This window comes from Hyla sarda, chromosome 1 (genome assembly GCF_029499605.1).
Source record: "Hyla sarda isolate aHylSar1 chromosome 1, aHylSar1.hap1, whole genome shotgun sequence".
Classification (NCBI taxonomy): domain Eukaryota; kingdom Metazoa; phylum Chordata; class Amphibia; order Anura; family Hylidae; genus Hyla; species Hyla sarda.
In genome coordinates, this window is record NC_079189.1 from 440,084,719 (window position 1) to 440,107,754 (window position 23,036).

General features: G+C 44.4%; 1 protein-coding gene across 5 annotated transcripts in view; it reads right to left on the reverse strand.

Moving 5' to 3' along the window:
• TXNRD2 (thioredoxin reductase 2) overlaps positions 1 to 23,036 on the reverse strand; it is a 131,875-nt gene that overhangs the window by 94,603 nt on the left and 14,236 nt on the right. For all 5 annotated transcript variants that reach the window (XM_056532412.1, XM_056532388.1, XM_056532393.1 and 2 more), the window contains 2 exons: positions 15,863 to 16,007; positions 15,360 to 15,434 (listed from right to left, as the gene is read on the reverse strand). In XM_056532412.1, the coding sequence (XP_056388387.1) occupies positions 15,360 to 15,434; positions 15,863 to 15,948 (161 nt within the window). In that variant the 5' untranslated portion in view covers positions 15,949 to 16,007. The remainder of the gene's footprint in view (positions 1 to 15,359; positions 15,435 to 15,862; positions 16,008 to 23,036) is intronic.

Sequence of the window (23,036 nt, forward strand, 5' to 3'; positions counted from 1 at the left end):
GAATGGCCCGTACTGAGGAGCCAATCAGGGCTCCCTGCAGGGATTTTTAAAATAGACAATGTATATTAAAAGCGCTGTGGGGGGGCAAGATATATAGAGCTATAAATCTAGCCCCCCAGGGCATTTATAAAGATATAACCCCCGCCAGCGCAAAAATATATACCCCCGCAGTATATATATATATATATATATATATATATATATATATATATATATATATATGTGACCTCCCGCCAGCGCATTTATAATGTAACCCCCGCCTGCGCCTTTATAATACCCCCCGCCAGCGCATTTATGTGACCCCCCGCTGGCGCATGTCATTACTGCAGCGCTATCTTTGAATAGTATTTTACTCGCAGAGCATTGCACCAGCCGCCGCCGGCACGATGCTGCTGATAGAATACTATTCATACATCGCGCTGCAGGGGCATATTATATAGAAGTGCTGTGGGGGGGGGGGGGCAGATATATAGTATTATCTGGCCCCCACAGCACTTCTATATAATATGCCCCTGCAGCGCGATGTATGAATAGTATTCTATCAGCAGCATCGCGCCGGCGGCGGCTGGTGCGATGCTCTGCGAGTAAAATACTATTCACAGATAGCGCTGCAGTAGTGACATATGCGCCAGCGGGGGGGGGGGGGTCACATAAATGTGCTAGCGGGGGGGGGTATATATTGATAATTGAGCTGGCGGGGGATATAAAATTATAAAAGCGCAGGCGGGGGTTACATTATATATATACTGCGGGGGTATATATTTTTGCGCTGGCGGGGGTTATATCTTTATAAATGCGCTGGTGGGCTCGATTTATAGCGCTATATATCTTGCCCCCCACAGCGCTTTTAATATACATTGTCCTTTTTAAAATCCCTGCAGGGAGCCCTGATTGGCTCTTCAGTACGGGCCATTCAGAGCTCCCCGCGGGAAACTTAAAAATGAAAGTAAAATACATCGGTGATCCCAGGGTTGCGGACCATGCCGCCCGCTCCCCTGCTTAATAACTTCTGATCGGATCGGGTCTCAGAAGTGAGACCCGGTGCGATCAATCCCTCAGCCCCTTTACTACTACCCCCATCATGGAACAGAGTCTGATCCATGATGGGGATAGTAGTACAAACACTAATGTAGTCCCCCCAGCCACCGGCAGACTCCCGCAGCCGGGGAATTACTACTCCCATCATGGAACAGACTTGTTTCCATGATGAGAATAGTAGTAGTCCCACAACACTGTAGGAGTCTGCTGATGTCACCTCTTCTGAGCATGCTCAGATGTAATTGCGGCTATTTTAAACCTGGGTGCACAAGGATGACATTAAAAGGTTCATCCGTTTGCCATAGACTTCAATGTTAAAATTATGATGTCCGTGTTTTCTTCCGTTTTTTTCACGGAAGAAAAAATACTGCATGTGCCGTTTTTTTCTTCCATGAAAAAAATGGAAATGAGTGCAAACGGGTGCACACGGATGTAAACGGATTGTAAAAAAATCCCATTGACATGAATGGGATTTTTTTTTAAAACCGTTTTTAATCCGTTTACAATCTGCAAAAAAGGAACTGAAACAGGGATAAAAAAAAAACCGGGGGCAAACGGCCCTGTGAACGCACCCTAAATGACTACAAGCAGAGATCTTTGTATCAGTTCCTCCTAATTTTTAACTTCCCATTACACAATGGAAAGTTTATTTGTTGAAAATGTAAAATCTCTTTAAAATTCAATACATAAGAGGGATATATATATTTTTTTCAACAGATTTTTACAGCAGAACCATAGAGCTATATACTGCCTGCATTTGGTGTATCATAAATACCGATTTCTGTCCTCTATATAAGATGAGCATCACACAAAATGTTTAACAATAGAAAATGGTTGAACTTTTGAGTAGTGCATATGGTTTGAACTTCGGAAATGCAATGATGTAAACTGGATAAGTAAATGTGGTTATAGAAGGCTACAGTACACACAACATTGTTTTCAATGTACTTCTACAAAATTAAAATGTTATATAGTAAAATTAATACAGAAAATAAAATATAAATAATGTTTTAAAATTAACCTGTCAGCTCTATTTGCTGCTAAGAACTCCATACATCATTAAAGGAGTACTCCGAAGCTAAACCTTTAGGGGGCAAAATAAGTATTAAAGAAAGTTATATAACATTGCAATATACTTACGTTTTTCATATGGTCCTTTTAACATCGTTCTCCGCACTTTTTCCTCCGAACGGAAGCTGTATGCCTTTCCCTCTTCTGATGACGCTCGACCGCATCTTCTCCTCGATCCGGCGCCATCTTCGCACGGTGACTCATCGCTCCCATGAGTCTTCGCGGGCTCTGCCGGCCTCCCTGGTCGAAGTCGGCTACTCCCCCTTTTCTAATATATTCATTTATTTGCTGAGCTGCCATAGGCTCAGCTCAGCAAACACCCATCTAAGCGCTGTCTTCCAATCAGCGCTTAGGTCCCGCACATCCCCTGGGCCAATGAGAATGTGTAAATTTACGTTTGCGTACCAGGTACGCTTATTCACAGAAGCAGTTCCGCATTCCTACCAACGTAGGGAGACTAAGTATCTCCTTACATAGCAACAGCTATGCACGGTTATTATTGGTCACTTGTATAGCTATTCCAGTCCTCACTAATGCATATTAAAATAAAGGTCATTCCTACCCTTTGTAACCCCTCCCTGTCCCTATATATGTGTTTTAACTGAAATAAACTTTTATTGTGGACAGAAATCCATTGTCTGGCGTTTTCATTGCGATTTTTCACAGCAAAGATATTTACTATTATTTAATATAATGTAAGTATAAATATGTTTAAGTTCATTGTATATTATTAATTTGTAAATAGAATATATATATATATATATATATATATATATATATATATATCTATAATGAAATGCTGCTTACATCATGGGGAAACTACAAGCCACAGCATGCCCATACAGTACTTTTATGTACGGGCATGCTGTGACTTGTAGTTTTCACTTAGATGTAAGCAGCATTTCACTATATATATAAGCTGCAAATAATCTGGGTGAAAACTACAAGTCTCAGCATGCCTGTACATAAAAATACTGTACGGGCATGCTGAGTCTTGTAGTTTGGGATATGGGATAGTTAGGGAACTAACAGAGAAAGGGGGTATATAGGAAGCCTTTTGGGCTGAATTTGTGCGAGGGGGAGTGAATTCCCATGCCCCCTGCCCCTACAGGTGGGGCCATGCAGGGGGCACCACTATAAAACGCCCCCGCAACATACAGGCGGGGCGTACATGGTTTCCAGGTACTCATACGGCGGTTGTCCAGCGTGCAGAGGTCCCACCACAGTAAACCCGGTCTCCGGCATCCAGTCCTTTAATCATGTTCCCACCCACGCACCAGGTCCCCCGGGGGTCTGCCCGTTCCTCCCCGCCACACTCCACTGCACGGGGTCTCAGGGCTCGGGCAGAGGATCGGAGCACTCCGTCCCCGGTTCCCCCGTTCCGGACTCTCCTCCGCTATCTCCGCAGTGGCCCTTGGACCTCCCCCCGTTGCCGTGTTAACTCTGCTGGGCCGAGCGGTGCACGAGGGGGGGGGGGGGGTGCCTCGGTGGCGACTGGGCTGCCAGAGGAGATCCTAGCCTCTGCCAGGTGGGCCCGAGTCCCTTGCCCGGGAGTTTCGCAGGGGTCCCCGCTCCTCTCGCTCCCCGAGATCAGCTTTCCTCCCTGCTCATCGGAGCGGTGCCGCCGGGCCACGTGGTGTGCAGGGGGGGCGGGGCCCACTGCCGTCTCGGTGCCCGGCCAGTCCCTCACCTGGGTTTCTGTCCTGGGTCTCCTCCTCCTCGCTCCCCATGGCTCCGGGCGGCTTGACCGGCGTCGTCCTCGGTTGCCCGGCCGCGTGGTGCGGAGCCCACGACAGTCACGGTGCCCGGCCTGGTTCTTGCGCCAGGCTCTCCTCCTCCTCCCCGTGGCTCCGGGCGGCAGGATCGGCGCCCTCCCCGGTTGCCGGGGGCGGCGCCGCTGGGCCACGTGGTGCGCGAGGGGGCAGAGCTAAAACTTGTAAACAATCCGGGCGGCCGGCTTTAACACACCAGCCTCCCAACAGACGGGGGACTGGCGGCAGCCCTATATCATCTAAGGGCTCCCCGCGGCCACCGGGCTGCGGGTATGCCAAGGGGAGAGTCTCCAGTACAATTCCCCTCCTCCAGTTCTCACACCCCAGGTTTCCCTGCCGGACTCAGGGTCACCTCGGACCACGTTTAGTGGTGGCTGACTGTTCACGTAGCGGCTATGCCACGCAGCCGCTCACAACATTGTGCCGTACAGTCACTCATAACATTCATACCGCACAGTCGCTCATAGAATTTCCTTCCGTACAGTCACTCAGCATTCATACCTGGCAGTCACCCAGCACTTATACCGTCCAGTCACTCATAGCATTCACACCGTGCAGTTACTCATAGCTTTCATACCGTGCAGTCACTCATAGCTTTCACACCGTGCAGTCACTCATAGCTTTCACACCGTGCAGTCACTCACAGCATCCATACCGTACAGTCACTCACAGCATCCATACCGTACAGTCACTCACAGCATCCATACCGTACAGTCACTCACAGCATCCATACCGTACAGTCACTCATAACGTTTCATACTGTGCAGCCACTCTTAGCTTCATACCGTATAGTCACTCTTAGCATTTATACCGTCACAGTTCACCCACAGCATTCATACCGTGCAGTCACTCGTAGCATTTACACCGTACAGTCACTCATAGCATTCATACCATGCAGCCGCTCATAGCATCATACCGGGCAGTCGCTCATAACATCATACAGTCTGCTCACTCATAGCGTCATACTGCGCAGTCACTCATATCATATTTTGCAGTCGCTCGGCACTCATACCGTGCAGTCACCCATACCACTATACTGTGCAGTCACCCATACCATTTATACTGTGCAGTCTACTAGCGTTTATACCATGCAGCTACTCTCAGCACTTATACCATGTAGTCACTCATAGAATGTATTCCACCCGTAGCTTCACATGATACATAAGCTCATGGCTTTCACACCGCACGCAACACGTATACGGTACATACACTCATAACATTTACTGCTCTTACGTTATGTCAGTACTATACCGCTCACCGCTTTATACTGCACATATGCTCAAGCATTTACACTGCGTACAAACATTCATAATATTCATCCTGCATAACAGGCGCTCTTAGTGGCACATGCAGGGCATACAGTTAGTGTTGTATAGAGCACACACGTCCTAGTGTTTCATGCAGTGGTTACAGCACGTTGTTTTCAATACACACATGTTCAGGGTCACATTCAGCAAGTACAGTTACGTCATTGTATAGAATACACGCTCACAGTGTCACATACAGTGGGAACAGCTGTGGTATCATGTAAGGTACATGTGCTCTTGGTGTCACTTACAGTGGGTACAGTTTGCTGTTGCATTCAATACACGCTCAGTTGCACACAGTGGGTACAGTTATAGTATCACACACAGTACACACGCTCATACTGTTACATACAGGGAGTACAGTCACATTGTCGTATACAGCACACACGCTCATAATGTTATATGCAGTGAGTACAGCTATAGTACTGTTACAGTTCACATGATAGTAGTTTCCATGCAGTGGGTACAGTTCCATTATTGCACACAGTACATACGTGCATCACGCCACACACTGTGAGTACAGTCATAGTGCCTAACGCTCATACCATTAGCGCCGCATCGTGCCCGTTATGGTCATATCACACTCATGTGTGCCGCTGCATCCATACATGTGCTCATACGGGTTGCACTGAACGTACGCTCACAACTGTCGTCGTATCTAGCTCTTCACTGTGTTACCGCACACATGCTCATAGCTAGTACTGTTCACACGCACAACCTTACTCGGCATACCATACACACGTTAGCAGCTTCTCACTGTACAGATATTCTCAGGTTGTATGATACAATCACAAATAGTTACCCTGCACACACATCGGTATCGGCTATTGGTCCCTGTAGCTGACATACCACACTCACAGCTATCACTTCCACAGACACGAGGGTTACTCAAAGACCTGTCACGCCTACAGGTACAAGGTTCGAGTCAGACTGCCATTCCAGGCACAGCGGTTACGCAAAGACCTGTCACATCCACAGGCACGAGGGTATGCGAGGCCTGTCTGTCTACAGGTACGATAGTCACATAGAGGCCTTCCAGATCCACATGCACGAGGACATGCAAGACCTGTCAAAAACTACAGGTACGATAGTCATGGAGAGGTCGGTCATGTCTGCGGACACAGTGGTTCTGTTGATGCCTGTCTGCAAGCATGATAGTCCTTAGGTTTAATTGTTACTGAGATCTGTCGAGTCCGCAGGCATGGTCAGGATGAGGAGGCCCGTCGTTCGCTGCAGGTCATTACTCCTGAGACCATATTTGTGACAGTATGTTGGCAGGTTAGGATATGGCTCACTGTACAGTCCAGTCAACTCTTCATATCACTTAACTAACAATGAAGATTTTGCCACTTATCAGCAGGGACAGGAGGACATGTTATCCCGACAAGCTCCATCGGTTTCCCCTTTCTGCAATTACCACAGTGAGCATGTCAATATGAACAAATCAGCTAGCACGTAGTCAGGTCCCGTTCCAGTGCCGGGCCGGACTCTGTAGGCGTCACCACCATATCTTCTCAGTGTCAGGTACTGCCTCATGTGGTCGCCAGCCGGCAGGCACAACTCTCTTGGTTTCTTGAGTCTAGCAAGAACAGTTTAGGGGAAGATAGACATGACTAGTTGTGGTGTTGGTTATTATGGTCAGGAATGTTGTTATTAATTCTACTTCTTGATTTCTTTGCCCTCTATAGGCGTGCCCTCATACGCGGTTATGGGCACAACTCAACCGCTTCGTCAGTCATTCTTATTTATATAGGTACATATGTTTGTATGTAGGTGCAATCTCAAGTACAGAACTTCCCACGCCCCCTGCACCTACAGTCGGGGGCCATGCAGGGGGCACCACTATAAAATGCCCCCACAACATACAGGCGGGGCGTACGTGGTTTCCAGGTACCCTCCCAACCCTCCCTTATTCTTATCAATTCACCATAGGGTATGCCCTCTATAGGCGTGCCCTCATCCGCGGTTATGGGCACAACTCAACCGCTTCGTCAGTCATTCCTATTTATACAGGTACATAGGTTTGTATGTAGGTGCAATCTCAAGTACGGAACAACTCAAACCGCTTGGTAAGTCAATGTATGGTTTGCATAGTTGTGTATTCAGCGCTTGCTACCACAAGAGGCATGGACTCAAGGGACAGGGACATAATACTCCCCCTTTATAAAGCATTGGTACGGCCTCACCTGGAATATGCTGTTCAGTTTTGGGCACCTGTCCATAAAAGGGACACTGCGGAGTTGGAAAGGGTGCAGAGACGCACGACTAAACTAATATGGGGCATGGAACATCTTAGCTATGAGGAGCGATTAAAGGAGTTACAGTTGTTTAGTCTTGAGAAGAGACGTTTAAGGGGGGATATGATAAACGTATATAAGTATATTAATGGCCCATACAAAAAATATGGAGAAAAACTGTTCCAGGTTAAACCCCCCCAAAAGGACGAGGGGGCACTCCCTCCGTCTGGAGAAGAAAAAGTTTAGTCTCAAGGGGCGACACGCCTTCTTTACCGTGAGGACTGTGAATTTATGGAACGGTCTACCTCAGGAACTGGTTACAGCAGGAACAATTAACAGCTTTAAAACAGGATTAGATACATTCATGGAACAAAATAACATTAATGCTTATGAAGAAATATAAAATCCCATCCCTTCCCCAATATCGCGCCACACCCCTACGCCTTAATTCCCTGGTTGAACTTGATGGACATATGTCTTTTTTCGACCGTACTAACTATGTAACTATGAATGTAAGCCAAGTGTATTTTAGTTTATTTTACCATTTTGTATGTGTTTGGTGCACTATGTCTGCTTCTTCGGCACGCTGCTGCTCCGGCACTACAGCATCTAGCGATGTAAGCTTTACGTGCTCACATCACTAGATGAAGCGTGCGTACGCAGCGGCGGCCAAAAGCTCATTGGAGCTCAGCCACCATGTGAGGAGGATGCATATTGTGAGGCGGGGATAGGGAAATAAGTGGGAGATGAGGGGGCGTGAATTATTATCATTTCAGGAGGGGGCCGAGCAGGGGAGGTACAGGGGGAGGGCAGAAGCTGGCCGGATGTCAGGAGCGGGCATGCTGGGAGATGAAGTTTTTCACAGCGTGGGCCAGGAAGAGAACCCGGAAGTAGCAGAAACTTTGGGCGGCCAGAACAGGAGAACGGCTGGGCCATTTAACATGATTGAGGGGTCGTTGGACAGGAAATTTAATGGGCTACATTGTGGCATTTTTTTTTTTTGGTGGTGCATCGGAGTACTCCTTTAAATAGCTGGCCGCCATAAAAGGAAACTGTACCTTTCCTGGAGCTGATAGTGGTTGTCAAACTTTTAAAATGGTCTGTTTATTTCTTAGTAAAGTGTCAAGGAGGTGGAGCTGAGCTAGTCAAGAGCCTGGCACGCCTCCTCACTCACCCTCACCTCCCTTCTTAACTGATGTACAGAACTATGTATGTTGATTAGCGCAAGCAAGGAGATATGCCAGGCTGTATGGTAACCACAGTCAGCTCCAGGATAGGTACATATTGCTATCCAATGGTGTCTACAACTCTTGCAGCAAACAGAGCTGATAGATTCCCTTTAAAATTTCTACTATCACTTATTGTGACTAGTGAATCCTCTGTTACTTAACCCCTTGGGGACGGAGGGTTTTCCAGTTTTTGCACTTTCGTTTTTTTCCTCCTTACCTTTTAAAAATCATAACCCTTTCAATTTTGCAGCTAAAAATCCATATGATGGCTTATTTTTTGCGACACCAATTCTACTTTGTAATGACATCAGTCATTTTACCCAAAAATCTACAGTGAAATGGGAAAAAAAAAGTCAATGTGCGACAAAATTGAAGAAAAAATTCCATTTTGTAACTTTTGGGGGCTTCCATTTCTACGCAGTACATTTTTTGGTAAAAATGACACCTTATCTTTTTTCTGTAGGTCCATACGATTAAAATGATACCCTAGTTATGTAGGTTTGATTTTGTCGTACTTCTGGAAAAAATCATAACTACATGCAGGAAAGTTTATACGTTTAAAATTCTCATCTTCTGACCCCTATAACTTTTTTTATTTTTCTGCATATGGGGCGGTACCATTTATGTACTGATTGGACTTCTTGATCACTTTTTATTTATTTTTTCATGATACAAAAATACGCTATTTTGGACTTTGGAATTTTTTTTGTGCGTACGCCATTGACCGTGCGGTTTAATTAACGATATATTTTTATAATTCAGACATTCCCGCCCACGGCGATACCACATATGTTTATTTTTATTTACACTGGTTTTTTTTTTATTGGGAAAAGGGGGGTGATTCAAACTTTTATTAGGAAAAGGGGTTAAATCATCTTTATTCCCTTTTTTTGCCCTTCTTTTTTTGCAGTGTTTTTTGCAGCTCCAATAGGGGACTATAACACTGCACACACTGATCTTTTACATTGATCAATGGTTTTTCATAGGAAACCAGTGATCGTTGATTCTGCCGCTTGACTGCTCATGCCTGGATCTCAGGCACTGAGCAGTCATTCGGCGATCGGACAGCATGGAGAAAGGTAGGGACCCTCCTGCTGTCTTTACAGCTGTTCGGGATGCCGCGATTTAATCGCGACGATCCCAAACAGCCCCCTGAGCTAACCCGCACTGCTTTACTTTCACATTAGACGTGACTAAAGGGTTAATAGCGTGCGGCCCCGCGCTCAGTGCCGCGCGCTATTAACCACGGGCCCCGCGTTATAGAAAGGGAGTGGGCTGAGGGCGTATAGGTACACCCTCCGTCCCCAAGGAGTTAACCTCTTAAGGACACAGGGCGTATGGATACGCCCTGCATTCCGAGTCCTTAAGGACGCAGGGCGTATCCATACGCCCGTGGGAATTCCGGTCCCCATCGCTAGACATATTGTATATGTGAATAAAAAAAATAATTTATTTGGAATATCCATTTTCCTTACAAGCAGAGAGCTTCAAAGTTAGAAAAATGCAACATTTTCAAATTTTTCATCAAATTTGGGGATTTTTCACCAAGAAAGGATGCAAGTTACCAAAAAATGTTACCACTATGTTAAAGTAGAATATGTCACGAAAAAATAATCTCGGAATCAGAATGATAACTAAAAGCATTCCAGAGTTATTAATGTTTAAAGTGACAGTGGTCAGATTTGCAAAAAATGGCCGAGTCCTTAAGGTGAAAAAGGGCTCAGTCCTTAAGGTGTTAAAGGGGTATTCCAGGAATATTTTTTCTTTGACTATGCTACAGGGGCTGTAAAGTTAGGGTTGTTCATAATATAATGTCTGTACCTGTGTGTGACGATTTTCTCACAATTCTTATGTGATTTTCACCCCAATATTTATTTTTAAAAGAATACAAAATGACTGTTGTCTTAGATTTTTCCCAGGTTGCAATGCGGCCGAGACCTAATTCATTAGCCAGCTGATGACAGGGAGCCTGTCTGCTTCAATGGGTGGAAAAATCGCTTGGTGGGAGAGGGATAAATCTACAACTAATGCAACAGGTGTAGGCACCCTGATTGAAAACTAAGGGTGCGTTCACACTGAGCAAATCAAGAGGAATTCCCGCCGAAAAAATTTACGGCGGAAAAAATAATTTTATTTTCGCGCAAAATTTGGGCAGAATTTGCACGGAATTGCGCGCAGAAATGGGGGAGAAAGAAGTGAAGGGTTTTTCATCAATTTCCGCGCAAATTCCTCACGAAAACGATGTCGGGCGGAATTTTTTTTTACCATTGACTTCTATTGATTTCTGCTAGCAGATTCCGCTTCAAGAATGAACATGTTTTATTTTTCAAGCGGAACGGAATTCAGCGTCGGAATTCCGCTAGCAGAATTTCCGCACTGTGAACAGGACAGCGGAAAAAACATTAAAGTCAATGGGCAGAGGAGAAGTGAATTAATTTGGAGCAAAGAATTCAAGAGGAATTACTCGAGTAAATTCCTCTTGAATTACTCCGCGTGAACGCACCCTAAAGGTCTTTGAATGGATGCAGCACATTTATGTTTCAATGGGTGGGGTGGCTGATGTGTGGGAGGGAGGAAAATTGAATTTTTTGATTTGTAGTCATAAAAAAAGAAAAGTCAAAGAGGAAATACCAGTTCACAACAATCTAGCCACAGTAATCTCACAACATAGCCATTTAGCCCCAAGCGCAGATCCTTCCTAAGCATGTCCATTACTGTCTGCCAGGTACGTACTAAAATCACCTTAAGGTGCATAACCCCTTTAAATGAAAGTGTCACCTCTTTGTTATTTTGCCCATGATGATAAGGAGGAGGGTAGTGAAAAGTGATATCTACAAAATAGAAAATTTGCACTTCCGGTTTTGGCACGGGCTATGCAGGGAGTGTGAGGACTGAGCTCCCGCACACCACGGCACACTTACCGGCATAACAGCCCTCCGGGGTGACAGATCGGCACTCTTCTCCTGCCCATCAGTGCCCCGCACTTCCGCAACCATGGACCGGTACGTGGTCTGCAGCAATCCGGGCCCTTCTGGCAGTGACCGCTCCCCTTCTCCGGACTGACTTTGACCTGCAGCTATATGGTATCCTGTTCTTCTCTCCTCCTATGGTGGCATACCTCTGGCGGATTTCATGGATGTGAACATTTCAAGTTCTGGTAACAATCCTCTATCCCCACATTGTGGCCTTTCCCTCCTGCCCCATTAGTTCACACTGCCTTAGGTTTGTTGGAGCTGCCCGAACTCATGCCCTGGCTCTGGCTGGCCGTATAATATTATCGGGACCAATATTACTGCCACCGCCCGAAAGTACATTTTCTAAAATCTTCTTTATGCCTGTTACGACTACATTACTGGGGTGGTTTTATATTTGCCCTCTTTTCCAAGGGGGGTCTCTCTGTGTCGGGGTGCCCTAACTGACTAAGTGTATGTATTTTGGGTTTGTTGTTGCTGGGGTGTGGGGAAGAGTTACCTGTGTGCCCGAAAAAATAGAAGTCTCTTTTCCTCAAGGTTATGGCTCGGCTACCATCTTGGGCCACGTGTAACCGTTTGGGCTATTTCTCTCATTTCTTTGTGTTTACCTTTTTATTATATTTTTTTGCTTGTAGGCCTATTGATCTTGTTAATTTGGTGCTCTCACCCAGGGTATCCTTTAGTTCTCATTAGGGGGTCTAGCACTTTGTGTCCTACTGTGTTATGTGCTACATTCTCCTCCAAAGTACAGGGTACTCTCCCCCTTGCTCTTGTCTTGCTGATTACTTCCCCTCCATCCTTATATAATGGTTAATTTATTATCTTGGAGCGTTAAGGGTCTTCACTCCGCCCACAAGCGAATTAAACTTTTGCAGTATCTGAAACGTCATCACCCTGATATTGTTCTACTCCAGGAAACTCACCTGGAGGCCGACTTTTAGAGACTGCGAAAGTTGTGGGAAGGTCATGTTTACGGTTATCCAGCTGTCGAAGGTAAATCCGGTGTCCTTACACAAATCCTTCCCTTTCCGTCTTCTCTCTCATGACCATGATACTGAGGGCCGCATGTCGCATATTGTATTAGATTACAATGGTACTTCTTACAGCATTTATAATGTATATGCTCGCAATGGCGATAACCATTTTTTCTTTCCTCCTTGGCAGATGTTGTGCAGCATGACCCATTACAGATTAACTCGAAGGACGTATATTTACGACGAAGGACGTATATTTACGACGAAGGACGTATATTTACGACGAAGGACGTATATTTACGTCCTCCGCCAGCTCCCACAATATGCCGCGGGGTCACGCGGCTAATACAGGACATCACCGATCGCGGTGATGCCCTGTATTAACCCTTCAGATGCGGCGATCAAAGCTGACCGCCGCGTCTGACCCGAAAGTGAAACTATCCCAGCTGCTCAGTCGGGCTGTTCGGGACCGCCGCGGTGAAATCGCGGCGTCCCGAACAGCTTACATGACACCGGAAGGGACCATACCTGTCTCCTCGGTGTCCGATCGGCGAATGACTGCTCCGTGCCTGAGATCCAGGAGGAGCAGTCAAGCACCGATAACACTGATCACATGCATGCTAATACATGCCAGTGATCTGTGTAAAAGATCAGTGTGTGCAGTGTTATAGGTCCCTATGGGGGCTATAACAATGCAAAAAATAAGTTAAAATAAAAAGTATTAATAAAGATCATTTAACCCCTTCCCTAATAAAAGTTTGAATCACTCCCCTTTTCCCATTAAAAAAATAAAACAGTGTAAATAAAAATAAACATATGTGGTATCGCCGCGTGCGGAAATGTCCGAACTATAAAAATATATCGTTAATTAAACCGCACAATGGCGTACACGTAAAAAAAATTCCAAAGTCAAAAAAGCTTATTTTTGGTCACTTTTTATACCATTAAAAAATGAATAAAAAGTGATCAAAAAGTCCGATCAAAACAAAAATGGTACCGATAAAAACTTCAGATCACGGCGCAATGTACGTGGAAAAATAAAAAAGTTATAGGGGTCAGAAGAGGACATTTTTAAACGTATACATTTTCCTGCCTGTAGTTATGATTTTTTCCAGAAGTACGACAAAATCAAACCTATATAAGTAGGGTACCATTTTAACCGTATGGACCTACAGAATAATAAGGTGTAATTTTTACCGAAATATGCACTGCGTAGAAACAGAAGCCCCCAAAAGTTACAAAATGGCGTTTTTTCTTCGATTTTGTCTCACAATGATTTTCTTTTCCGTTTCGCCGTAGATTTTTGGGTAAAATGACTAATGTCATTGCAAAGTAGAATTGGTGATGCAAAAAATAAGCCATAATATGGATTTTTAGGTGGAAAATGGAAAGGGTTATGATTTTTAAAAGGTAAGGAGGAAAAAACAAAAATACAAAAACTGAAAAACCCTGCGTCCTTAAGGGGTTAAGGTGCTGGGTGGGGACCTGAACACTGTCCTTGATCCCTTACTTGACCGTAAGCATTCCCCCTCTTCTCCGGTCTCGATATGCTGGAGGGATCGAGTTCTTCCTTTGTTTCTGACATCCTCTGGGCTTTAGGACGCCTGGCGCCTTTTCCATCCGGATGAGCGTGAGTACTCCAATTTCTCCCACATACATCACTCTTGGTCCCGTATTAATTATTTTCTTGTTAGCATACCGCTTGGTGGGCACATACACTCCATAGACATCATAGACATGGTAATATCTGATCACTCTCCCATTCTGCTAGAACTCCTGCCATTGTCTCCTAGGGGCACTGATATACTTTGGAGGTTTCCTACCTATCTGACCAAAGATGAATCCTTTTTGGATCTCCTTAGAGGATGGTGGCAGGAATATGTCTATGATAATGCAGTTCACGCTACCTCACCTGCCCTGTACTGGGACACGGCTAAGGCAGTTTTGAGGGGCAAACTTATTTCTCATTATGCCACACTAAAACGGAAAACGTTGGAAGGCTATAAATGTGCTAGTGCAGCCCTGTCGACAGCGTAGTCACAATTTGTAGGTGATCCCTCCCTGGCAAACAAAACTAAATGGCAGGAAGCGTGTGCAGGATTTGATCTGTGGTTGGATAGGAGGGAATGTATCTATAGACCATTTATGAAATGGATCTATTGAAGCAGGGGAACAAGCAGGCAAATTACTGGCAAGGATGGTGAAGGGATCTCACCCCTCAGCTCATGTTCTAGCCCTGAGGGATGGGGCGGGTGCTATTAATACCTATCAATTCCGGGCCTGAAGAAACGCCCAGGGGGCGTGAAACGGCGCCGTCGCTTCGGTCGGGGCTCTGTAACACCTCCTGCCCTGCCGTTCCATCTAACCGTATGTTGCCAGTGTAACTACTTCTTTGAATAAAGAGCACAGCATCGGACCAGGGAGTGATCCGCCTCATTCTTTCGTCTTCATTGGATATTTATTCCACAGAATCTTGTTAGCGTGAGCACCACCGATCACCAGGCTGATGGAAACTAACCCAGTACCTATTGATGGCAGCAGTGCCAGGTGTTCTACTTAATTAGGATAACATTAGGAAGGTGTTAGCGGTGCTAGATAGTTCTCTGCATCAGCCTCAGCCAGGCACTCATCCGACCCTGCTGACCCTAGACACCGAGAAGGCCTTTGATAATGTTCGTATTTCATTTGGATCCTAGTTACTACAAGGTTAAGGTAAACTGTACATTCTTCATTTTTAAATAACATTTACTATCACTTACTTGTCCTGTAGCTGTACTCTGTGGCCCCAATTTAATGACTTCACATAATTTTGAACAGCTTGTGCCATTTTGGACCTAAATTAAAAAATAAATTATATTTATAGATATGGTTAAGCCTACCTTTGATTCAAGCTTGTGGTTTAATATACTTGTCATCTCAAATAGCAATAGTGTCCTATACAGAATATACCACAAGAGGGCGCTGCTATACAGGATTTCTTGCCACATCACTTCAGCAATATTTAGATCTCTTACAACCGGGTTTCTTTCTGAACTTTCTGAATCAGTTTCTTGGCAAAACCCCAAATTGGAAAAAAAAAACTGAGGTCGCTTTTTAAAAGGGCATACTCACAAAATGTGTTTAACAGTAAAGAGGGTGTTGATGTGCAATATGTTCACTGGTTTTGAACTATGCAGCTGTTATGCGTTTAATACGCTGCTCTCATGTGATTTACAATATGGTTAGAGGATATTCGTCACAGTGTTAACATAAAGGACATTACCAGTCGTGTTGTGCTGGATGCGGTATATGCCAGCCATAATGGGGGGCATCTTTCAGGGCACCTCCTAACAGCGCTGCCTGGTGCATCAGCTTTTTTGGAATGCAGCCAACATTCACACACGTCCCTCCAATACCCCATTTGGTTCCTTGAGGCAGGGTAAAGTAAAAAAAATTGTTACATACCATTATATCATCAACATATAATAATATCATCATACAGCCTATCAAGATAACCCCTTAAGGACTGAGCCCTTTTTTCACCTTAAGGACTCAACCCTTTTTTGCAATTCTGACCACTGTCACTTTATGTCAAATAGGAGGAGAAAATGGAAGTCTTCCGGATGTGCTTAAAATATTACTTTTACTAGATTTATTAAAAGAGTTTTTAAATGTCAATAGGTGTTGGTTCATGAATTGCCAGGTGGCAAAAAGTAAACAGAACAAAGTGCAGATTTTGGGAAGGTGGCTGAGCCCAACCAATATCCCTTAGCACAATTACTGATAAAAATTATTAAATAAATACACTGCCAGCGCGATCACTGGAAGGGGTACACAGCAATTTAAAGTACTGCCAGGGTATAATCTATATACCGCCAAGGTACACAACAATTTAAAGTACTGCCAGGATATAATATATATACCGCCAACGCATTTCTATCACCTGTCACGGTGACGTCATCAGGGAGGTATATGTGACTATCTTATATTCATCCAAGTCGGTACCACAGAGTATATAAAAATCAATCAAGATATATGCCAAAAAAAGTTTAAAAGGCAAGCATGATACCAAATAGAAATATACACAATGAGATCAGACAAATAGCCTATTGCCCTAGGTATTTTATAGCCGATAGCATCGCCTGTAGGGAAAAAATAGCAGATCCACTGTATGTGTTCACCATCCTGCGATCCACCTAAAGAAAAAAGCAGGAAAAGACTCTTTCCGAATGATGTCCTGTAAAAAAGCAATGTCTATAGACCTGTGCAATGACAGTCTATAGTACTCACGGTTTCACCGGATCAGTGGAGTGACAGCGTGAGACACCTGCAATCTGCAGGGAGCCGAGGATTACCGACTCACTCGCGGGTTCCAGCAAGGAGATGGCGTCTGACATCACATCCGCCCATCGCCGATTAAATATGCGTTGGCCACGCCCATTGAGTGTGCGCATTCATGTGCGTTTACCAACGCCGGGCAATTGCGGCTAGGGCGGTTTACATCTAAGGAAAAGTGTCAGGTAAATCTAGCCTTGGATCACTTAAAGCAACCGCGTCACCATTATAATGCTTTTTAAAGATGTATGAAGCGGATTAACCCTATCAGGTCTAATATAATACAAAGAACATTTAGCTTAGGATCATGAGATATCTCAGCACAGAGAAGATTGATTTTGCACCAGAGGTTATAGACTATGAAAAAATATTGATGTGAAAAATAAATTTGTTTTTTTATATATATTTTTGAAACATAAATCTTTTTATTATACAAAAAACAAAAAGACCATTTATGGCCACCATCATCATGGGTAGGGCAAAGTGTGTATATTGGTAGGGCACATAGGGGACCAGGAACACCAAAGATGTTGCTTACTAAATTCGTTGCTAGGGGATATTACCCCTTATAAGATATTAAAGGCAATAGTAAAAAATGAGACTATTTAGAAAGCGGGGGGGGGGTGGGGGGGGGGGGAATAATAGAATGGAGAGCAAAAAGAGAGAAGAGGGGGTGGAGAGGGGGGGGGATTTATGTCATTAATGGAGAAAGAAAAATGGGGGAGAAATTGTATCTTCTCAGATTGTTCCAGGGAGATCCCACACAAGGAAGGAGTGGAGGGCCTAGCCTATATCAATGAAGTGGGGGAGGTAATTGCGTGGCTCTAAGGGACCTGTGTTATCCCTAGTAGTCCCTAAGTGATGGGGCCCTAAACCTAGGCGGGGTGGCCGCCCTAAAAAGGGCGGTCCTGCACTGGAACCTCCTATAGCCCACTAGATGACCCTGACTAGAATGGATGACCACTCACTCCTAGCGACTGACTACAGCCGTCCCTGACTAACAGGGCATCCTGTGTGGGACCACCCGGAACAATAAATATAAGATTTATAGAAAACATCCATATTGAATCTGCTCATTAAGTCCCCCAGGGGCCACTGTATTAAGCCTGTGTATCCAGCGACATTCTTTCTGGAGTAAAATTCTATCCAAATCCCCCTCTCAGACATAAATGCTCTTTCAATACCAATGAATGACAATTGGTGTAAGGCACCACCATGAAAATGATTCATATGATTAGCAGCTGATGTGTCTCGAGAGTTTCTGACGTCCCCAATGTGCTCAAGAATTCTTTTCTTAAACTCCCTACTCGTTTTTCCCACATAGAACATGGGGCAGGGGCACACAGCAAGATAAATTACTCCTTTTGAGGAGCAGTTTATATAGTGTGGAATGATAATCCGTTCATGATGGTATGATATATGTCTTGATAACATATTGGCATGCCTGACAATGTCCACATTTAAAGCAGCCTTTCGTTGGCGACATTCGACCTAGCCAATTTTGTGCAATGGAGTCCCTTTCTCGAAGATGGCTGTGGACAAGCATGTCACCAAGGCTGCGACCTCTTCTGTATGTTATTTGAGGTGAATTAGTGACAATTTCCTTTAAATCCGGGTCTACTTTCAGTATATCCCAATGTTTAGCAATGATTTTCCGTATAGAGATAGAGTACTTATCATAAATACCAATAATTCTGGCAGGTGGTAAATTGGTCGGTGAATCAGAGCTCTGTTTAGGGACAAGGAGTTCACTACGTGGTCTCATAGAGGCCTCCCTTTGAGCTTTATTCAGTACGTAATCTAGATAACCTCTGTTACGAAATCGCTGTTTCATAATCTATGCTTCTTTTTGATAATCCTCAGGACGGGAACAATTCCTCCTGAGGTGGAGAAACTGTCCTATCGGGATCCCCCTTTTAAGGGGGCCCGGGTGACAGCTCTCCCACCTCAGGAGGTTATTTGTAGAAGTGGCTTTACGATAAATAGTGCTTTGTAAAGTTCCATCCCTCTCTCTAATTATACTGACATCTAGAAAGTTAAGAATCCTTTCTTGTGTCTCGAATGTAAAGAAAAGACCTATGTTGTTAACATTAATCGCCTGTACCATTTGTTTGAAGGTATCTTTAGTCCCACTCCATAGCATAAACACATCATCGATAAATCGTAACCACATCAAGGCATGCTCACTGAAGTGTTCCCTATCATCCGAGAATAGGATGGTAGCCTCCCACCAGCCCAGGGTGAGATTTGCATAACTGGGGGCACAAGGGCTCCCCATTGCAGTCCCCCTGAGCTGGTGGTAGACTCGGCCTAGGAATAGAAAATAATTGTGGGTCAGTACAAACTTCAGTAGTTGGAGAACGAAGGGAGCTGGAAGGGAGCTGCTTTTTTTCTTTAGGTGGATCGCAGGATGGTGAACACATACAGTGGATCTGCTATTTTTTCCCTACAGGCGATGCTATTGGCTATAAGATACCTGGGGCAATAGGCTATTTGTCTGATCTCACTGTGTATATTTCTATTTGGTATCATGCTTTCCTTTTAAAAAATTTTGGCATATATCTTGATTGATTTTTATATACTCTGTGGTACCGACTTGGATGAATATAAGATAGTCACATATACCTCCCTGATGACGTCACCGTGACAGGTGATAGAAACGCGTTGGCGGTATATGTTATAGCCTGGCAGTACTTTAAATTGTTGTGTACCTTGGCAGTATATATATATTATACCCTGGCAGTACTTTAAATTGCTGTGTACCCCTTCCAGTGATCGCGCTGGCAGTGTATTTATTTAATAATTTTTATCAGTAATTGTGCTAAGGGATATTGGCTGGGCTCAGCCACCTTCCCAAAATCTGCACTTTGTTCTGTTTACTTTTTGCCACCTGGCAATTCATGAACCAACACCTATTGATATTTAAAAACTCTTTTAATAAATCTAGTAAAAGTTATATTTTAAGCACATCCAGAGACTTCCATTTCTCCTCCTATGACTATTTTGTAAACAGTGGTCTATGTAGAACAACATTATTAATTTCTACGTTATAGTAAAACACTGTCACTTTATGTATTAATAACTCTTGGATGCTTTTACCGATTATTCTGATTCCGAGAATGTTTTTTCGTGACATATTCTACTTTAACACAGTGGTACATTTTCGGCATTACTTGCATCCTTTCTTGGTGAAAAATCCCAATATTTCATGAAAATTTAGAAAATGTAGCATTTTTCTCTCTGCTTGGATATTCCAAATAAATGATATATTGATTCACACATACAATATGTCTACTTTATGTTTGCAGCATAAAGTTGACATGTTTTTACTTTTGGAAGACATCAGAGGGCTTCAAAGTTCAGCAGCAATTTTCCAATTTTTCACCCCCCCCCCCCCCCCCTCTTTTTTTCCTTTTACTGCTTGTGAAAATTAAAAGTATGGGGCAACACCAGCATGTTAGTGTAAAAATAAATAAAATTTTACACTAACATGCTGGTGTAGACCCCAACTTTACCTTTTCATAAGGGGTAAAAGGAGAAAAAGCCCCCCAACATTTGTAACACAATTTCTCCTGAGTATGGAGATACCTCATATGTGGCCCTTAACTGTTTCCTTGAAATATGACAGGGCTACAAAGCAAGAGACCGCCATGCACATTTTAGGTCTAAATTGGGGATTTGAATCTGCCACAAAAATACCCTCCGGCAGTGTTTCCTAAACAGGGTGTCTCCAGCTGTTGCAAAACTTCCAGCATGCCTGGACAGTCAGTGGCTGTCCGGCAATACTGGGAGTTGTTGTTTTTCAACAGCTGGAGGCTCTGTTTCCGAAACAGAGCTGTACAAGACGTTCTTTTTTTTTTATTGGAGGATACTGTGTAGGGGTATGTGTATGGGTAGAGTTTTACTTTTTATTTTGTGTAGGTGTAGTGTAGTGTTTTTAGTATACATTCACATGGTTGGGTTTACAGTGAGTTTGAGCTGGGAGTTTGAGCTGCGGTGGAAAATTTGCCGCATCTCAAACTTGCAGCAGAAAACTTGCTATACATTCACATGGGGGGGGGGGGAACCTTCACATGTTGCAAAACTACAACTCCCAGCATGCACAGACCATACATGCTGGGAGTTGCAGTTATGCAACAGCTGGAGGCACATTGGTTGCGAAACACTGAGCGTTTGTTACTTAACTCAGTGTTTCGCAACCAGTGTGCCTCCAGCTGTTGCAAAACTACAACTCCCAGCATGTACAGTCTCTCAGTGCATGCTGGGAGTTGTATTTTTGCAACAGCTGGAGGCACACTGGTTGCAAAACACTGAGTTAAATAAACTCTGTTTCACAACCAATGTGTCTCCAGCTGTTGCAAAACTGCAACAATCAGCATGCATTGACAGTCGAAGGACATTCTGAGAGTTGTAGTTTTGCAACAGCTGGAGGCACACTGCTACAACTCCCAGCATGCCCTTTGGTAGTCTGTGCATGCTGGGAGTTGTAGTTATGCAACAGCTGAATGCACTTTTTCATAGAAAAAAAAATGTGCCTCCAGCTGTTTCATAACTACAACCCCCAGCATGCACAGACTACCAAAGGGCATGCTGGGAGTTGTAGTTTTGCAACAGCTGGATTTTCAACTACAACTCCCAGCATGCCCTTTGGCTTTGCATGCTGCGAGTTGTTGCTAAGCAACAGTAGGAGGTAAACAGGCCTCAATCACGTGATCGTGAGGCGGCAATCCGTGTCACCTCACTCCTGCTGGGTAAGGGTGAATGGGGCTGTCTCGGACAGCCCCATTCACCCTTTTTTTCCGGGTCACCAGAGACCCGATTGACCCGGAATAGCGGCAAATCGCCGGTCTGAAATGACAGGTGATTTGCCGCGATCGCCGACATGGGGGGGGTCTCAGGACCCCCCCTGGGCGATATGCCGGGATGGCTGCTGATAGATATCAGCAGTCATCCCATTCCGATCACCGCGTCCAGAGACGCAGTGATCCAGGAAAGCTGCGCCTTAAATGTACGGCGCTGTGCGCGCTAAGTACTTCTTAGCAGCGCTGTACATTTACGGCGCTCGTCCTTAAGGGGATAAAGAACCATCTCAATTTAAAGGGAAGTGCATTGGACTGTGCTAAAACACTGTGGGGGGAAAAAAACCTGTCTTATCTGGCACTGCACTGGATTCAATGTAAGGCCAGATTAGACGGAGCAATAAGAAGGAGCCAGTTATGGAGTAGAGACTGCACAGTTCTATCCAGCCTTAAAGGGATACTCCGTTAGGAAACATTTTTTAAATCAACTGGTACCAGAAAATTAAACAGTGCTCTCTACTGACACCTCTGCATGTCAGGAACTGTCCAGAGCAGGAGAGGTTTGCTATGGGGATTTGCTCCTACTCTGGACAGTTCCTTAAACGGCCAGAGATGTCAGCAGAAAGCACTGTGGTCAGACAGAAAGGAAATTTAAAAAGAAAAGAACTTCCTCTGTAGTATACAGCAGCTGATAAGTACTGGAAGGATTAAGATGTTTAAATAGAAGTAATTTACATATCTATTTAACTTTCTACCCCCAGTTGATTTAAAAAATAATGTTTTCCAGCTGAGTACCCCTTTAAGCTGCACATTTTGCTGCAGATACGGACTTAAAGGGGTAAAATCTGCAGCAAGGTCATATAAAAGGCATTTTGAAGTAAAAATGGCGCAGATTTTTCCACCATGTGCAAAAAAATGTTTTTAAATCCTTTCATGGAAGAAAACTTTTTAAGTTTAGATCGCGGTGGATCCAACCGCTGGGGCCACCCTTTTTTTCTCTTTTCTACTGGGCTCTGGCTCTCCCAGGGAATGCATCGTCATGACCCTTGCACGAAGCGGCAGTTGAAATCCCCCTCCATATAGCTCTATGGGAGAGCCAAAGATAACTGAATGGCCCTCCCATAGAGATATATGGATTGGGTGTGCTTTGTGCACGAGTCAAGACGCTTTCTTCTCAGGGAGAGCCAGGGCCCCGCAAATAAATGCGCCGTAGATGCAGGCCTCACTTTTGGCCTGGTTGCAGCCAACAGAGGTAATCATGAAGCGAAAAACAGTGAACGGGCTTGTTTTACGCAGTTTGCGATACATACTGTAAATAGCAAA